The 17,661-nt window shown below is 46.4% G+C and overlaps 1 protein-coding gene across 1 annotated transcript in view; it reads left to right on the top strand.

The window, feature by feature from the left end:
- The window catches only part of LOC146868321 (solute carrier family 2, facilitated glucose transporter member 5-like), a 140,675-nt gene extending 131,373 nt beyond the window's left edge, over nt 1–9,302 (top strand). Inside the window, exons 11-12 of the mRNA XM_085609741.1 lie at nt 2,574–2,701; nt 7,805–9,302. Coding sequence (XP_085465867.1) covers nt 2,574–2,701; nt 7,805–8,032 — 356 coding nt within the window. The 3' untranslated portion in view covers nt 8,033–9,302. The remainder of the gene's footprint in view (nt 1–2,573; nt 2,702–7,804) is intronic.
- The last annotated feature ends 8,359 nt before the right edge of the window (nt 9,303–17,661 follow it).

The following is a 17,661-nucleotide window of genomic DNA, read 5'->3' as shown; positions in this document are numbered from 1 at the left end:
TTTATGTTGAATGAAGCATGTTTCTTCACTTTAAACTCCTCTCATTTAAATAATTGGCTGTATTTATTCTGTTATAAATACAGCACCATGTCTACAGACTACTTGGACCAAGATGCCTGGTGTTTTTAAATGTGACACTTGGAAATGGGAGAAAATTAATATGATGAGTTTTGTGGAATCTACATAAACGTAAAGTTAACTCTTCAGTTTAATTTTCTTCCACTTCAAAGTGTTGCCTTTACACACAGCAGGCATTTTGCTTCCAGTGGCTGGCAGACATGGTGCCATAGTTATAACTGAGAAATATAACAATTATTTTAGGTGGGAGAAATATAAATGGCAGAAAAACGCTCCATCTTATGAACATTTTTGTAGAACATTTTTCTGCACTTAAAACTTTTCCCATTTACAAAAATGGTTGCATATTTATGTTATACATGTAATGGCGCACATGGGGAAAGTATGTCTTGTGCCACAAGTACATATGACATAGGCTCCAAGTCACCCATCCACATATATTTTATTCATAGGCACACATGTTCATATATACCAAAAACCAATGTTCTCACTGGCACACATGATAGCCCTGTCATAATGTCCCTAGTCAATGTATTTTGTTCAAACCATAGTATCTGGCTCTATGAACATTAGCCTTAAAATCAATAAAGCCGGGCGTGGGTGTGTCTAGTATGAATACGCAAGTTGTGTAGACTTCAGTAGCTCGCAGTGATTTTTACTGATCAGAAGTAGCTCTCACTACAGAAAAGGTTGGAGACCCCTGCTCTAGATGTTGTCTTCACACCAGAGCCCTAAATGCTAGGCACGGTCTTCACAATTAGACACAGCATACTGGATATGGCTACACCATTGACGTGTACAGTTCATACTCTCATTTAACCTGCTGGTTATACCCAATCTGAACATTCCACTTGCTAGTCACATGGGCACATTGCATTGTTTAGTCCTGTTAAGACCATCAAATACAGAACCTAAATCGTCCACTGGCTGGGCAGAAAAACAAGATGGACAAGAAAGACCTGGGTAGATCTGAAGAAAGCTAACTTTAGAGGCTAGGCCATGAACATAAATATGGGGATGTAGAAGGAACTACAGGAGGAATAGGAGAATGGGAACTGTGAAGGTTTTTCAGAAGGGAGATGGGAAGGCAGACAGTGAAGCAGAGCTCTAAACTGAAGTGAAACTAATACAATTAGGAAATCAGTGAGTGGAGATCTAAAATCCTCAATGGCTCAGAAAGTGGCTTTAATGTTTATCATTTTCTCTTTCACTGTCCCGAGGAAACAAAAGTTCTGAAATGGGACAATGTTTTTTCAAGGTTTCTTTTAGTAAAAGGTTTGTCTACAAATTCTTTAGAGAATGGGGCACAGACTGATACCAGTAGACAAAAACAAGAGAACATAAACTACAAACTTTGTGTTGTTTTAAGCAGGAAAACTCATTAACACACACTATGGAAGTTTGAGGGGTTTCCTGTTTTCAGTACTTGACTGTGTCATATGCATGAAAGTTGAATATGGGCAGTAAATAGAGAGTGGTAATAGGGGGAGCTGAAGAGAGCCAAGGAATTATTTATGAGAGTATGGTTGATTTTTAGAAAGAAAATAGTCTTGAATGGAACTAACAGCTGTCCAAGAACCCTGGAGGGAAAGCTGAGTACATAAATGAGAAAAGAGCTCTAACATCATTTCTAAGTCTTGTTTTATTGGATGCCATGACAAGCGAGTTCGATGTTAACTATAATAGTGCCAATCCAGAGAATCAGCCAACATGGAAGCACACACAGCAAGAAGATAACAAACTATTCAAGTCTGAACCATAAGCCAATCTTTGTTAGAAGAGCAATGTCCTTAGTGCAGGGCACCTGGCCTGTAAACAGCTGTCTCAGCCTGACCAGCCTTTCCGAGACTCAGAACTTCAAGATAATATTTCATTTCACTACAGGGCAATCCTTATAGGAGACGTCCTTAGTTCTTCGGTAAGCAGCCGTTGCATTACTTTTAAAATGGGTTGAACAGCCTTGGCTGCTGGAAATGATAAAGCCAGAGAACAACAGAGAGAAAATTAGTGCTTTACTGGTGGGGCTTCCAGAAGTAGGAAAAGGAAGAAAAATAGTTTGTAGGCATAAGAGGAATGGAATGATTTCAGGCCCATAAGAGGGCATAAATAAAGGACAAAAACAGAAGGTGGGTGTCCAGGAGCATGGAAATTCCTCTAATTTCCAATTACCTTGTCTCGAGCAGGTCGGAGCTGTCCGGGCCCTATTGCTTAAAAGGGCACTTTAAGGGAGACCAGGCAGCTGCTATCTCGCAGTACGGTGAAGTGATGTACATTTTGTAGGTGGTGGTGGATTAATTGAAGAACATGTGCTATGCTTAGATGCAAAAGCCCAAGACAAATGTACCTGGATTGTAGCAAAATGCTTTGATGATGTGGGCCAACATCCTTGGACTTTGTATACTCTAGTGTATGGTGCTGGTATTTGTTTATATTTGTATAGATAAAGAATGCAAACCACCAGTCTATGCCTAATCAACTCTTTTCTCCCTTCCGAGGTACGATTCCAAATGTGGTCACCACAGAAATGTTCCGCCAGTCTTCACGGTCAGCAGCATTTATGGTCTCCGGTTCAGTGCATTGGCTATCCAACTTCACCGTGGGGTTGGTGTTCCCGTTCATGGAGGTGAGTGATTGTTTGGGATTTGAGCGGCTGATGAATTTGCCTCAACTGGAAGCCAACACCCACCTCACCCATCTGAGTAGGTTTGATATGCACAGGTGGACATTGACTAGCTAATACTGCAGGTACTCTGTAGACGTTACACTGGTCGGCAAATAAGAAACACTGGTATCATGGGGCCGTGAGAGAAGCTAGAGCTGATGGGCAGTGTAAAGAGCTGGAAATTGGTATACAGATTGAGGAGCTAGAGCTGATGGCCAGTGGAAGGAGATGACACTAATGGCCATTGTGAGAAGCTGGCATTGGTGGGCAGTATGAGAAAGCTGCGAGGTGGGCAGTGTGAGGAGTTGGCACTACTTTGGGAGAACATCGACCTACAGTGCTCCCAATGCTACACCTCGCATGAGCAGAACATAACCACAACAACTGGAAGCATTTCAGTTCATGTCTAGTTTATATTCACAAACTCTGTAAGGAACAGTTGTCTCTCAACTGGTCCATCGGTGGTCTGCAAGGATGCATAACCATGACAAAGACTGGTCAACGGTATGGCCGCTGCTAAGACTTGAACAAAAGTTTGCTAGGTGCCCAAACCCTCTTCAGGTGGTCACCTTTGGCAGACGAAGACTGATTCTCAGCAATGAAGTATCAAACTGACTGAAGGACTGTCTGAGTGAATTCCACAATCCATGCTAATGCGGTGGAATGTCTGCCATTACCATAGAACCAAAAGCTCTGAGAACATTATGTGACATTTGTAACCAAGAGATCAATGTACTTAAAGAAAGATGCATTTGAACCCAAGTACTTCCCGCTGAAAACTCAAGTGCTGCAGCAGTCTGAGTGTCTGGTTAGGTCCTCAACTGCAAATGTATGGGAATATAAGCTGGCATGGTGAGGCAGAGGCTCCATTCCGCGCTGACTTCAACGCAAATTTCTGCGATATGCCAAAAGAAGAATTGCACCAGGTCAGGATGTTGAATGCCTTCTTGTGTGTTAGGACCAGACTCAAAGGACTGATAAAGTGTAATTTGGCTTAAATCAAAAGGAAAGTTAAGGTAACCCACCCCTAGTGCTGAGAACCTGCCTTATCTGCTTAAGAACACAAGGAGCAGACTTCTGAGTGTAGCTCTGCGATCACTGCCCTTAGCACGCAGTGCTGCAAAGACTGGTGACTTGTGCCAATGCCCATCCCAGCCTCAAGAATGGCACTGTTGAGAGCAGAGCACTCCTCCCCAGCCACCAAGGAAGAGAAGATTTCCTCACGCCTGCTGTCAGGATCAAGAGACTGGCTCAGGCTCCTCCGTGACAAAACAGTGTGCAGGAATAGAACACCTGAGGTCCTTCTCCTCCTCTTGAAACTGTGGTCATGGTCAGAAGGCATAGGGAAAGGTCAATGTGGTTCACCTGAAGATGCCCACCTGACCAAGCAAGTTGAACCATTTCCCTAAAGAGTTGCACCATCCCTCTGAAACTGTACATCATGACCTCCTGTACTCTGCCAAACTGCAGTGTACCTCTGACGCCAACAAGCAGCCTTCCTGATGGTGCTCCCAGCAACGGCCGTTTATGTTAAGTTATATACACTTATAGAGCGCAACGAATCCCACAAGGAGATGTATCTCGGCGCGAGGCCTTTTCAAGTAATGCAACCAATTATTAAAATAACCAGGTTTTCCTTAATCTCTGAAATCGAGTAACGTCCATACAACTTTGTGAATCTTCAGGATGTCTGACTCCTCGACCTTCTCTTCTGGCGTGGGTACACTTGGGAGAGTAGGGCGTCTGTGTTCAACTGTGTCCAACATATCCTACTGTAGCGCTGATAGAAGGCTTCTTACTGAGCTGCAGGACCTTTAATTGTCAGCAAGTCTTCTAGTTCTACAAGCTGCTATAACAGTGCAGGGATATTGCATCTATTGGTCACCATTCTAGCGTAATCTGTACCTGAGCAGTACACTCCACACCACCATTCAAAAGCAAGTCTTTCACTGTTTGTGTAAACTATCGGGTGACTCTGGAAGCCTTGATAGGTGGTTTACCACATTGAGTGAACTTGTAGTATCTAGGGCCTGAGATCCCATGGTTAAGTGGCAATAAATGTTACAAGGATGTACAATTGTTCCCGACTTCCCGAGTCCCAGAGAGCTCCTCTGCCTCATCGTTAGCATGTAGCATCCTAACATGACATACTTGCCTCACCTGGACCTTCAGATAGGTGAGTGAAAGGGTAGAGTGACAGGGTAGATAGTTGAGTGAAAGGATGGGTCAAAAGATAGATGAAAGAATGGATAGATGAGTGAAAGGGAGTATGGATGGATGGATGGATGGATGAAAGGATGGGTGGATGGATAAGTGAAAGAATGGATGGACGAATGAAAGGAAGAGTGGGTGGATGAAAGTGTGGATGGATGAAGGAGTGAAAATATGGATGGATGATGAGAGAAAGGAGGTAGGAGGAATGGATGAGTGACTGAAAGTATGGATGGCTGAGTGAAGAGGCAGACAGATGGATGGATGGAGTTAAAAGGTAGATGGATGTAAGGAGTGAAAGGATGGATAGATGGATGAGTGAAAGGATGGATGTGTTAAATGGTAGCGGCAGTTTCAGTTGATAATCTTTCAAGTATTTGCCCGGCGGTAATCGCCTCTCATACCACTCGATAATTTACCAATAAAAGAGGCAGGCGCCGGAGACTGGAAGGCAGGAAACAAAGTTTTATTCCGTCGGAGCAGAACACATCAGATCAGACAGCAAGGTATCGTCACGAGGTGCTCTAACTGCATCTCTGAGACCTGGTCTCTTATACACTGGTTTATTGCTTTATTATACATAGTACATTCTTGAGATTCCCTTGATGTGCGGGGAAATATCCCCTGAAGCCCCGGCTCAGATCCGCTCCCACACATGGTTACAGTAGAGGTTCCCACCCTACCCGCAGTGGGAGATGGCTATCGCGCAGCAGGGAATTCCGCTAATTCCCGGGGGTGTGTGCAACCGGCCGGGTCTCAGGGGGTAGGGGCTTTGATCTACTGTAATCCCTTTGATGTGGGGTGTTTCCCTTACAGTAGGGGCAATAAACTGCATCCGCAGGGCTAGGTGATGGCCTGGGACTAGTTCAGACAATGGGGCGCAGAGGAAGGGGGGTTATCAAAGGAGAGGCATGACCATGTATGGGTTGTCGGTTGGAAGTGGTTCCGTAGCAGGGTCGCGCAGAAGGAGAGGGTTTATGGCCTGTATGAGAGAGCGGGGGTGGCCAGCGCGCGGGGGATGCTTGCAGCGCCAAGGGAAAGCGCTGGCGGTCGAGAGTGAGCGGGGAGAGAGTGGGGTGCCTAAAATGGCGGCCGTGCATTCGCTGTGCGTGGCGCTGGGGAGAGGCAAGATGGCGCAGATAATGTTCAGTTTGCACGCTAAATTTCCACAGATGGATGGATGGATCAATGAAAGGATGGATGCTGGCGCATTGTGAACCCTCAACTTTAGCAGCTACAGCGGGGTGGAGTTCTTGAAATGTCTATTCTGTCTGCAACTTGGCAGACAAAGGTGTGTAAGTGAAAGCGTAAATGGATGGGTGAGTGAAAGGTAGATAAGTAGATGGATGGATGAATGAATGGATGGATTTAAGGATTGATGAGTGGAGGAATGGTGGAATGAGTGAAAGGAGGGTGGATGAAAGGGTGGATGCATAAGTAAAAAGGTGGGTGGTTGATGAAAGGATGGATGCATGAGTGAGTGAAAGGGTGGATGGTTGACTGAAAGGATGGATAAATGGGATGAGTTAAAGGGATGATGGATGGAGTGAGAGGTTGAATAGAAGGAGTGAAAGGATGGATGAACAAAAGGATGTATTAGTGTAAGAATAAATGGATGAGTGAAAGGGAAGGTGAATGGGTGGATGAAAGGCTGGACAGATGGATGGATGATGAGAGAAAAGATGGATGAGTGAGTGAGTGAAAGGATGGATGGTTGAGTGAAAGGATGGATGGATGGATAGGATGAGAGAAAGGGAGGAATGGACAGATAAACTGAATAGATGAATTGAACTGGTGGATGGATGGAGTGAAAGGGTGGATGGATGAGAGAAATGATTGAAGCACAAAAGAATTGGTGTATGAGTAAAAAGGGAGGGTAAATGGATGGATTGATGGCTGAAAGGGGGGATGGATGGATGAGTGAAAGGGAGGGTGGTTGGATGGATGAAAGGATGGATTTGGGAAAGAAAGGTTGAATGAGTGAAAGGGCGGGTGAAATCATGGACAGATGAGTGAAAGTGTGGATGAATGAGTGAAAGGGTAAATGGATGGATGGATGACAGGGAGGATGGATGAGTGAAAAGATGGATGGTTGAGTGAAAGGGTGGAGGGATGGATGAGTGAAAGGAAGGTTGGATGGCTGGATGGATGGAGTGAAAGGATGGATGGATGGATGGATCAATGGATGAGTGAAAGAATGGAGGAATGACTGAAAGATGAATGAGGGAAAGAGTGGATGGAAGAATTGATTAATGAAAGGGTGGATAGATAGATAGATAGATAGATAGATAGATAGATAGATAGATAGATAGATAGATAGATAGATAGATGGATTGGATTGATAGGCTTGGAGATGGATGCATAGGCTTGGATATGGATGGGTGGACAGACAGAATGGTGAAAGACTTAATGATAGATGAAAGAATCAATGGATGACAGAATGTAAAGGTGAAATTGTGGATTTCAGCACGTGGTGAAAGAATGAAAGGATGAATGGATAGATGCCTGAATGGAAGAGACAAGAGAGACCTTCTGGGGAAAGTTGGTGCCATAAGATGTTTGGTTCGAAGTGGGAGGTATTTAAATGTTTTGGCTACTCCCTTGATCATATGTGAAAAACTTGAAATATGACTTCATCTTGCTGATAAACCCACCGGTGTACCTCTTCCCAGAGACTCTGTAAGAAAGGGTAAGAGAGGGAACGGTCTGTGTTATTTGAAGGCAAAGGTGTGTGTTATTCAAGTTCTTTCACACATTGCACCCCTCTTTCTCATTACACCTCAGGTATATCTGCCTCTTCCAGTTGCACCAGAATATGTGTGCTAAGTTTTTTCCCCATTGTGTCGTTTTCAGAAAGGCCTAAAGGAATTCTGCTTCATCGTATTCAGCGCTGTCTGCCTCATCGCCTTCATTTACATCTACATTGTGCTGCCCGAGACCAAAAACAAGACATTCCTGGAGATAAGCAAGATTTTGGCCAAGCGGAACGGGATGGAGGTGGAAGTTGAGCTGGATGCCAAAGAGGTAGAGGATCTGCAAGCACCAGCATTGAAGCCAGAGCCGAAAAGTACCCTCTTTTGACCTGTTCTGAACCAACACCAGAGGAGAACAAACGGCCTCTGACCTCTCCATGGAGATGCAGGCACTGAAGTCTAAGCTGTAGGAAGAGGAGAACCCCATCCTCTGACCTGACCAGGCATCTCAAGGCGACAGCATCCACACGCGAGCCAGAGGAGAAGACCAGACGTGTCTCCTTGCCTGCATTCACCAGCTGGTTGGCCAGATTAAAAGGCTATTGCATTCGCCAACCTCTAACCCAGAGCATCTTATCGACTCCTAATCGGGCTGTCATTTAGAGCCACCTGTAAATATGGACTAGCTGGAGCTCTCATTAGCCAATGCCACTGTTTCTTCAGGGACAGCCCATCTATGGCCACAGCCCTTTCAAGCTACCTCTGACACTTAATAAAATAACTCCCTGCTCGTGATGTTTGTGTCATAAACCTTTGATGCGATCTCCAAGTCTCAGCTGGTGAGGATACAGCCCATCATAAACGCAGACATCACGGACTAGCTTTAGTCAAAACCCCATGAAACATAACAACATTCCGGAACCATTGTGAGTGATGGAGCAAATGTTGCCTAGTGACTAAATTGTGGACTATGGAGTCAGGACAGACCTGTTCTAATTCTGTTTCTTTACATAAACAAATGAAATTATCCCGGTACAAGTCACTTTATCTCACGCCTCCATTCCTGAGCACTGGAACAGGCTCCCCTCAATGATATTCACTGAATTAAAACAATAATTTCACTGTACAAATCCAAAAGCGTCAAACTACAGGAATTAGGCTACTGACTTTTCTCCTAATGCCTATTGGCTTGGGAGTCTACTGCACAGCCAACCAAGCCGGCTCCTGTCCTCCCTCGCTCTCGTCCCATTCTCTCCCCTTCCTAACACCGCTCTGCCAATTGTGTCTCTCCTCCACCCTTCCTGCTCTCCCCTTCCTTATAAAGACACTTGCGCCAACCGTGTCTCTCCCCAGCTTCCCACTCCATCCTCTCTGGCTATTACTCTCTTCTTTGCAAACAGGCCCCACCCCTCAGCACCTCTCAATCACGAGTCGATTGTGGCCTCTTCCCCATCTGCTTTGTTTGGGACGGTAAACAAATGAAACATTTTTTTTTATTAAAACAAAATAATGTAGTAATTATTTTCCCGTTTAAAATGCATTGAAAAATGAAAATGTGCAATTCCCTGCTGATTCTAAAATCATCTGTGTGGCTTTTTTTGGCCACGAAGGGAAGCATGCGCTATGGGAATGTATGCTGAAATAAACTTTTAATTTCATCAGTTTTCAGGCATGTCGCTCTTTTTAGCGCATGTCGCTGTTTTCCCATTTTCACCATTTTCTCGTGATCCATTGTTTAAGTGTTGAAACCCTTTCCTCATGTCACCTCTTAGGTGCTGCTGAAATGTGACGAGATACAGCGTAAAATACAAAAAACAAAGGGGTATATTTACTAAGAAGTGACGGAGTGCGGCGTTATCCTTGCTTAACACCGCACTTTGCTACTTCTGAAACGCAGGGCTGCAGCATATTTACAACATTATGGTGCAGCCCAGCATTTCCCCCGGTGCTGGCGCTATATGTAGCTACCTAGCGCCAACCCAGGCACCCTTGTGAGGATCCTTGTGTTGAGGGGAAGATTGTTTATGTGCAGGAAGGTCGCCATTCCTGCACATAAACAATCCTTAAATGGCGTTTTGTAACTTCTATGTGTACTGCTTAATACAGAACAGAAGTTGCAAAACTTCATTTTTTTTTTAAATGATTGTTTATGTGCAGGAAGTTCTCCTTCCTGAACATAAACAATCATTTAAAAGAATTCTGTTTTGCTGTTTCCATATGTGCTGCATAATGCAGCACACATGGAAACAGCAAAGAAGAGAAGAAATTAAACATTTATCCTCGTTTTGCCAGGTTAAGACCAGGTTTTCCCTGATCTTAATTTTGGCGCTTCCTACTATTTACACCACCCTTGTAAATAGGGGGCAGCGTCAAAATCAATGGGTGTTGCGGTGGAACGCCCAGCGCAATACCCACTGCCCACCCCTTTCACGCTTGATAGGCTGCATTATTTAGAAGGCAGCGCAAGTGGCTTAATGCTACCTTGTAAATAAGGTAAAGCCCCCATCGACACTACAACATCCTGAAAAGTGACGCTGTGGTGGCGATAGGTGTTTATAAATATGCCCCAAAATATATACTAATTGTCATCAAAGACAGTGGAGAGTAGAAAAGCATGTGTAGAGCTACGATAAGAGTATGCACTAACTGTGGGCGCAAAGTAAGCAGTGAGGAGCGGCTCTGCTGATGTGTAGGGGTGACGTAAGTTGGGCAAACTTCGAGCTCCAATGTCCTGCTGGTAGCACTGTGCAGCATATACTGTTTATTTCGGCATCACTATGCTACCCTAAAACACCTTCTAAATGCATAGGACCGCACATGCATGAATACCCAGGACTAGAGTGACATAGAACTGCCAGTGGTAAACAATGGATAGTGCCGCACATGCATGAATACCCGGGACTAGAGTGAAATAGAACTGCCAGTGGTGAACAATGGATAGGACCGTACATGCATGAATACCCGGGACTAGAGTGACATAGAACCGCCAGTGGTGAACAATGGATAGGGCCACACATGCATGAATATCCAGGACTAGAGAGACATAGAACTGCCAGTGGTGAACAATGGATAGGACTGCACATGCATGAATACCCAGGACTAGAGTGATATAGAACCGCCAGTGGTGACCAATGGATAGGGCCAAACACACATGAATACCTAGGACTAGAGTGACATAGAACCGCCAGTTCTAAACAATGGATAGGGCAGCACACGTATGAATACCGGGGACTAGAGTGACATAGAACTGCCAGTGGTGAACAATGGATAGGGCCGCACATGCATGAATACCCAGGACTAGAGTGACATAGAACTGCCAGTGGTGAACAACGCATAGGACCGCACATGCATGAATACCAGGGACTAGAGTGGCATAGAACTGCCAGTGGTAAACAATGGATAGGGCCGCACATGCATGAATACCCGGGAATAGAGTGACATAGAACTGCCAGTGTTAGACCATGGATAGGGCCGCACATTCATGAATACCCTAGACTAGAGAGACATAGACCCGCCAGTGGTGAACAAAGGATAGGACCGCACATGCATGAATACCTGGGACTAGAGTGACATAGAACAGCCAGTGCTAAACAATGGATAGGGCCGCACATGCATGAATACCCAAGACTAGAGTGACACAGAATTGCCAGTGACTAGAGCGACATAGAGTTACCAGTGTTAAAGAATGGATAGGGCCGCACATGCATGAATACCCAGGACTAGAGGGACATAGAACCGCCAGTGGCGAACAATGGATAGGGCCACACATGCATGAATAAACAGGACTAGAGTGACATAGAACCGCCAGTGGTGAACAATGGATAGGGCCACACACCCCTGAATACCCAGGACTAGAGGGACATAGAACCGTCAATGGTGAACAATGGATAGGGCCGCACATGCATGAATACCCAGGACTAGAGTGACATTGAACCGCTAGTGTTTAACAATGGATAGGGCCGCACATGCATGAATACCCAGGAGTAGGGTGACATAGAACCGTCAGTCGTGAACAATGGATAGGGCCACACACGCATGAATGCCCGGGACTAGAGTGACATAGAACTGCAAGTGGTGGACAAGGGATAGGGCCGCACATGCATGAATACCCGGGACTAGAGGGACATAGAACTGCCAGTGGTGAACAATGGATAGGGCTGCACATGCATGAATATCCAGGACTAGAGTGACATAGAACCCCCAGTGGTGAACAATCGATAGGGCCGCACATGCAGGAATACCCAGGACTAGAGTGACATAGAACCGCCAGTGCTAAACAATGGATAGGGCAGCACATGCATGAATACCCAGGTCTAGCGTGACATAGAACCACCAGTGGTGAACAATGGATAGGATCGCACATGCATGAATACCCAGGACTAGAGTGACATAGAGCTGCCAGTGGTGGACAATGGATAGGGCCGCACATGCATGAATACCCAGGACTAGAGGGACATAGTACTGCCAGTGATGAACAATGGATAGGGCCGCACATGCATGAATACCCAGGGCTAGAGTGACATAGAACCGCCAGTGGTGAACAATGGATAGGACCGCACATGCATGAATACTCAGGATAAGAGTGACATAGAACCGTAAGTCGTGAACAATGGATAGGGCCACACACGCATAAATACCGGGGACTAGAGTGACATAGAACTGACAGTGTTGTACAATGGATAGGGCCGCACATTCATGAATACCCTAGACTAGAGTGACATAGACCCGCCAGTGGTGAACAAAGGATAGGACCGCACATGCATGAATACCTGGGACTAGAGTGACACAGAATTGCCAGAGGTGAACAACGCATAGGACGCACATGCATGAATACCCGGGACTAGAGCGACATAGAGTTACCAGGGTTAAAGAATGTATAGGGCCGCACATACATGAATACCCAGGACTAGAGTGACATACACCTACCAGTGGTAGACAATGAATAGGGCCGCACATGCATGAATACCCAGGACTAGAGGGACATAGAACCCCCAGTGGCGAACAATGGATAGGGCCGCACATGCATGAATAAACAGGACTAGAGTGACATAAGACCGCCAGTGGTGAACAATGGATAGGGCCACACACCCCTGAATACCCAGGACTAGAGGGACATAGAACCGTCAATGGTGAACAATGGATAGGGCCGCACATGCATGAATACCCGGGACTAGAGTGACCTAGAACTGCCAATGGTGAACAATGGATAGGGCCGCACATGCCTGAATACCCGGGACTAGAGTGAAATAGAACCGTCAGTCGTGAACAATGGATAGGGCCTCACACGCATGAATACCCGGGACTAGAATGACATAGAATTGCTAGTGGTGAACAATGTATGGAAACAAAGTTAAACCAAGGACAGGTTTCAGATTTGATGTGGGTTGTTGTCACCATATTAGGTGACATTGGCAGCTCCTTAGTCTGCGATTAAGGACCCCTGAACTTTCCTCTGTCTATAAATCTTATATTATGCATCTCTGATGGAGAGCATGGTTTCACTTTCGGTTACTGTGATCTTAAGAAAGCCACCAGGAGCACCAGAACCTGGAGGCTCAGGACCAGGAGGAACAGTTCAAGTTCAGGAGAATGTTCGGGAGGTGATGAATGTGATGCTAGTAGGAACAGGTACAAGGACGCCCTTAGTTACAGATGTTACATCTCTTAGAAATAGTTCTTAATTGATCTTCACAGGCCACAGCCCCTTTAGTGAGCCCCGCCTTTACTCCATTTAAAGCACTGCTTATCCCCTCCACTACCTTACAGTGCACATTTTTGTGCCCTCTGTAGTTAACCAGTTCAGCTTTGCTATGACATTTTTGCCAGTTTCTTTCAAGGGCACATATTGTCAACAAAATGCACTGGCTAAATTCCATTAATTGCCCCCTCATAGCAGCAGCAGTCATGACTCCACCCCCTTTCTGCTTTATGGCATTCTTGCATAAAGAACTATTGATGGACAGAATGCAGAACAATGTCAGACATTCACCCCGGTACAGAGATCTGGGCCTAAATCCATCGTTTTTTTGCTCACCATGCCATTCCAGTTTTGACCCAGCCATAGGCAAATCAGTCATAACCCTGTGCCCAATGGGAACAGTCCAGCCCGAACTGCCAGGCCAGGTCCTCCCTGGACTGGAAACAAGCAGCCGAGGACCGGTTTCGGGTTTCTCCCCTCTTCGGCCAGGATAGCTTGATTCCAGTGGCATGGAGAGCACGGGACTCACATCTGAGCATACCCGTCCCACTCGGGGTGACAAATGCAAACAGAACTATTGATGGACATAATGCAGTACAATGTCAGACATTCACCCCGGTATAGAGATCTGGGCCTAAATCCATCGTCGTTTTGCTCAGCATGCCATTCCAGTTTGGACCCAGCCATATGCAAATCAGTCTTGACCCTGTGCCCAATGGGAACAGTCCAGCCCGAACTGCCAGGCCAGGTCCTCCCTGGACTGGAAACAAGCATCCTAGGACCGGTTTCGGGGTTTCACCCCTCTTCAGCCAGGATAGCTTGATTCCAGTGGCATGGAGAGCATGGGACTCACGTCTGAGCATACCTGTCCCACTCGGGGTGACAAATGCAAAAAGAACTATTGATGGACAGAATGCAGAACAATGTCATACATTCACCCCAGTAAAGAGATCTGGGCCTAAATCCTTCGTTTTTTTGCTCACCGTGCCATTCCAGTTTGGACCCAGCCATATGCAAATCAGTCTTGACTCTGTGACCAATGGGAACAGTCCAGCCCGAACTGCCAGGCCAGGTCCTCCCTGGACTGGAAACAAGCATCATCGGACGGGTTTCGGGGTTTCACCCCTCTTCAGCCAGGATAGCTTGATTCCAGTGGCATGGAGAGCACGGGACTCACGTCTGAGCACACCCGTCCCACTCGGGGTGACAAATGCAAAAAGAACTATTGATAGACAGTGTTGGAAAACCCCAATGCAGAACAATGTCATACATTCACCCCAGTACAGAGATCTGGGCCTAAATCCATCGTTTTTTTGCTCACCATGCCATTCCAGTTTGGACCCAGCCATATGCAAATCAGTCTTGACCCTGTGCCCAATGGGAACAGTCCAGCCCGAACTGCCAGGCCAGGTCCTCCCTGGACTGGAAACAAGCATCCTAGGACCGGTTTCGGGGTTTCACCCCTCTTCAGCCAGGATAGCTTGATTCCAGTGGCATGGAGAGCATAGGACTCACGTCTGAGCATACCCGTCCCACTCGGGGTGACAAATGCAAAAAGAACTATTGATGGACAGAATGCAGAACAGTGTCATACATTCACCCCAGTACAGAGATCTGGGCCTAAATCCATCGTTTTTTTGCTCACCATGCCATTCCAGTTTGGACCCAGCCATATGCAAATCAGTCTTGACCCTGTGCCCAATGGGAACAGTCCAGCCCGAACTGCCAGGCCAGGTCCTCCCTGGACTGGAAACAAGCATCCTAGGACCGGTTTCGGGGTTTCACCCCTCTTCAGCCAGGATAGCTTGATTCCAGTGGCATGGAGAGCACAGGACTCAAGTCACGCTCCAGTGCCACTCAGTCTCTCTGGAGACGGCGCTAGTGAGTAATGATTTCTCCTCAATCCCGAACACCTCCTCCCAGTCCATACACCTAGAATCAGCAGTCCCAACTGGTGGCCTCATGATCATCTTCAGAAGACCATAAAATCACCGCAGCAGAGCTGTCACCTTCAGCACTGAGAGGACGCTATAGGCAAGGCCACCGGAATTATGCAACTTTGTGGTTGCGGCGATATTCGCATAATTATACATGTACTGCATTTACCACATAATCCATCATCTGCTCCATAATCTGCAGATTTTAACACAATAAAATTTGTGTCTAGCTCAAGTGGTTCAAAAGTTACTAAAACGCAGCGGCACGTGTTGCTGCGCAGTGGAAGGCCCTTTGCAAAAGTTGACTGGTCACCTTTCGGTAGTTTATTGCTGTGTTTGGGTGATAAACTGTTACTAATGAGTTGCAACTTATGCTCAGACAGTCTTAACAACTTTAAAAATGACAATATAATACTACCCCAAAATGTGCGGCATCATTTAACTTTTCTTGCCGAATAATGCACTCAACCCTGCCGCATAATTTGGCCTTCCCCTGCCGCATAATTCCAGTTAAAGGACAGCTTAAGAGCTGTGACTCCTGCTTAGGGTGAGGTGCTCAATGGACCTGCCACACAATAGCAGGGGAGCTACTTCCATTGATACATGCGTGTTGGTGGCTGGACCATGCTTGACACCTTCACCCTGTCCTCAGATTGGATTTTTAACCGGTATCACTTTGCACACTGGGCATTTAAACTCAACTTGCTACTTAGAAACCTGAATCCTCGAGGACCAGAAGGCGAAGTGATGCTGTTTAAAAACCCACCCCTAGCACGAGGTGTCACACATGATATGGGGTCATGTGGCAACTACACGCTGTAGCACAGAGAGCCTTTCACACTCCAAGCCTGCAGGAGCACCACACATGATCAGAATCCACCGACAGTAGGGACAGTGGATGAGACAAAGAGGAAGGAAAGGGGAGCGAAGGGAGAGAGGGGAAAAAGCAGGTGTGAGAGGAAGAGATAATAGCAGGGAGAGAGGAGTGGAAGGATAGAGAAGGAAGGAAAAGAGCTATAGAAGCCAGAAAGATAGCTTGGGACAAAGCAAAAAAGATAAAGGCAGGTTAGAGGGAAGAGACAAGAGGGAAAAGATGGAGGAGAGAGGAAGAGTAGAAAGTGGAGAGGAAGAGGATAGTCGAAAATTTGCGACAGAGTGTGAATGAAGGGGGAAGGGTGGTGCAGAGTGTGAGAAGGAGAGCGTGGGAAAAGGATGAGCGAGGAGAGAAACAACAAAGGGAGAGAGTGGGGAGGGTGCCAAAGTGAACGAGGAGGAAAGATGGGGAAATGGGTTTATAGGGGTTTACCTTATGGATGGGGTGAGCAGAATGTTACATGGCTGGAACATGGAGAGTGGAAGAAAGAGAGAGGGTTCTGGGAGTTTTCAAGGAGTCGATAACAAGACAAGGACCATTGGAGTGCCTCAACCGGACTAATTAGCTCCCTTAGGGTTCGATAGTCCAAGGGATCGATTTCGAGAGGGTTGTTAATTGCGAATTCCCAAATACTAATAGAACCGCTAAATCTGAAGGAGAACCCACTTGTCAAATTTCGTTTATTATATGCATAACATCGCAGAGAAGTTCACTATCAGCGTCACAATGTCAGTTTCTTCACTGGCTGCCCTTGTTGCCAGGAGCCCTGCTTCTCAGGCAGCCTCTGAGCTCCTCCTCTAGGCCACACTCTTGGAACTCTGAGATGCACAGGGAGAGGCTCCCAGTTGCAACTGGTGCATGCTCGATGGTTCATAAAATCCGGTCTGATCTACCAGCATACTCTTCACCTGTCTGACTGCTCCAGGATGTTGCAGCCATTTATGGCCCTTTTAGAGCATTACATTTCAGAAAAAGCTGTCAATTCTAAAAATAAACTCGATATGAGACACAATTGTGTTATATGGTCGGTGATTAAGTTCCACACCTAAGGGCATTGAAATTCCACACATGAGCACTCAGCAAACATGGAAATGTCCCACAGCAAATTGAAACCTTCACAGCTATACTTCCAGGCATTGTTGTCGTGGGGAAAGAGATCCCCATGTTTCTGCCTCGCGTGATATACAGCCTTGGATGACTGCCCATTTCCTCCACCGTGGAGACTTACACCGCTCGACCTACACCTGCAGGAGCTGCCCTAGTGATACTCAGATTACCCTGGTTCAAATGTAGGCCGCAGTGTCCGAGCACTCCATGAGTCACTGATGGACCTAAGCTCGGCAGCTGCTGCATCCTTGGTGAGAAGCATGCAGGTGATGGATGCAGACACCTCAGTAGTGCTGGACCATGTCTGTGTTAATAACGCATCTTACTGGACCACAACAGCACAGCCCGATGCCATCGCTGGCCACAGTTACCCCCACTGGTCACAGCAGACCCCTGCCCTT

This window comes from Triturus cristatus, chromosome 1_2 (assembly GCF_964204655.1).
Source record: "Triturus cristatus chromosome 1_2, aTriCri1.1, whole genome shotgun sequence".
Taxonomy (NCBI): domain Eukaryota; kingdom Metazoa; phylum Chordata; class Amphibia; order Caudata; family Salamandridae; genus Triturus; species Triturus cristatus.
This window is presented reverse-complemented; position numbering and strand designations above follow the sequence as displayed.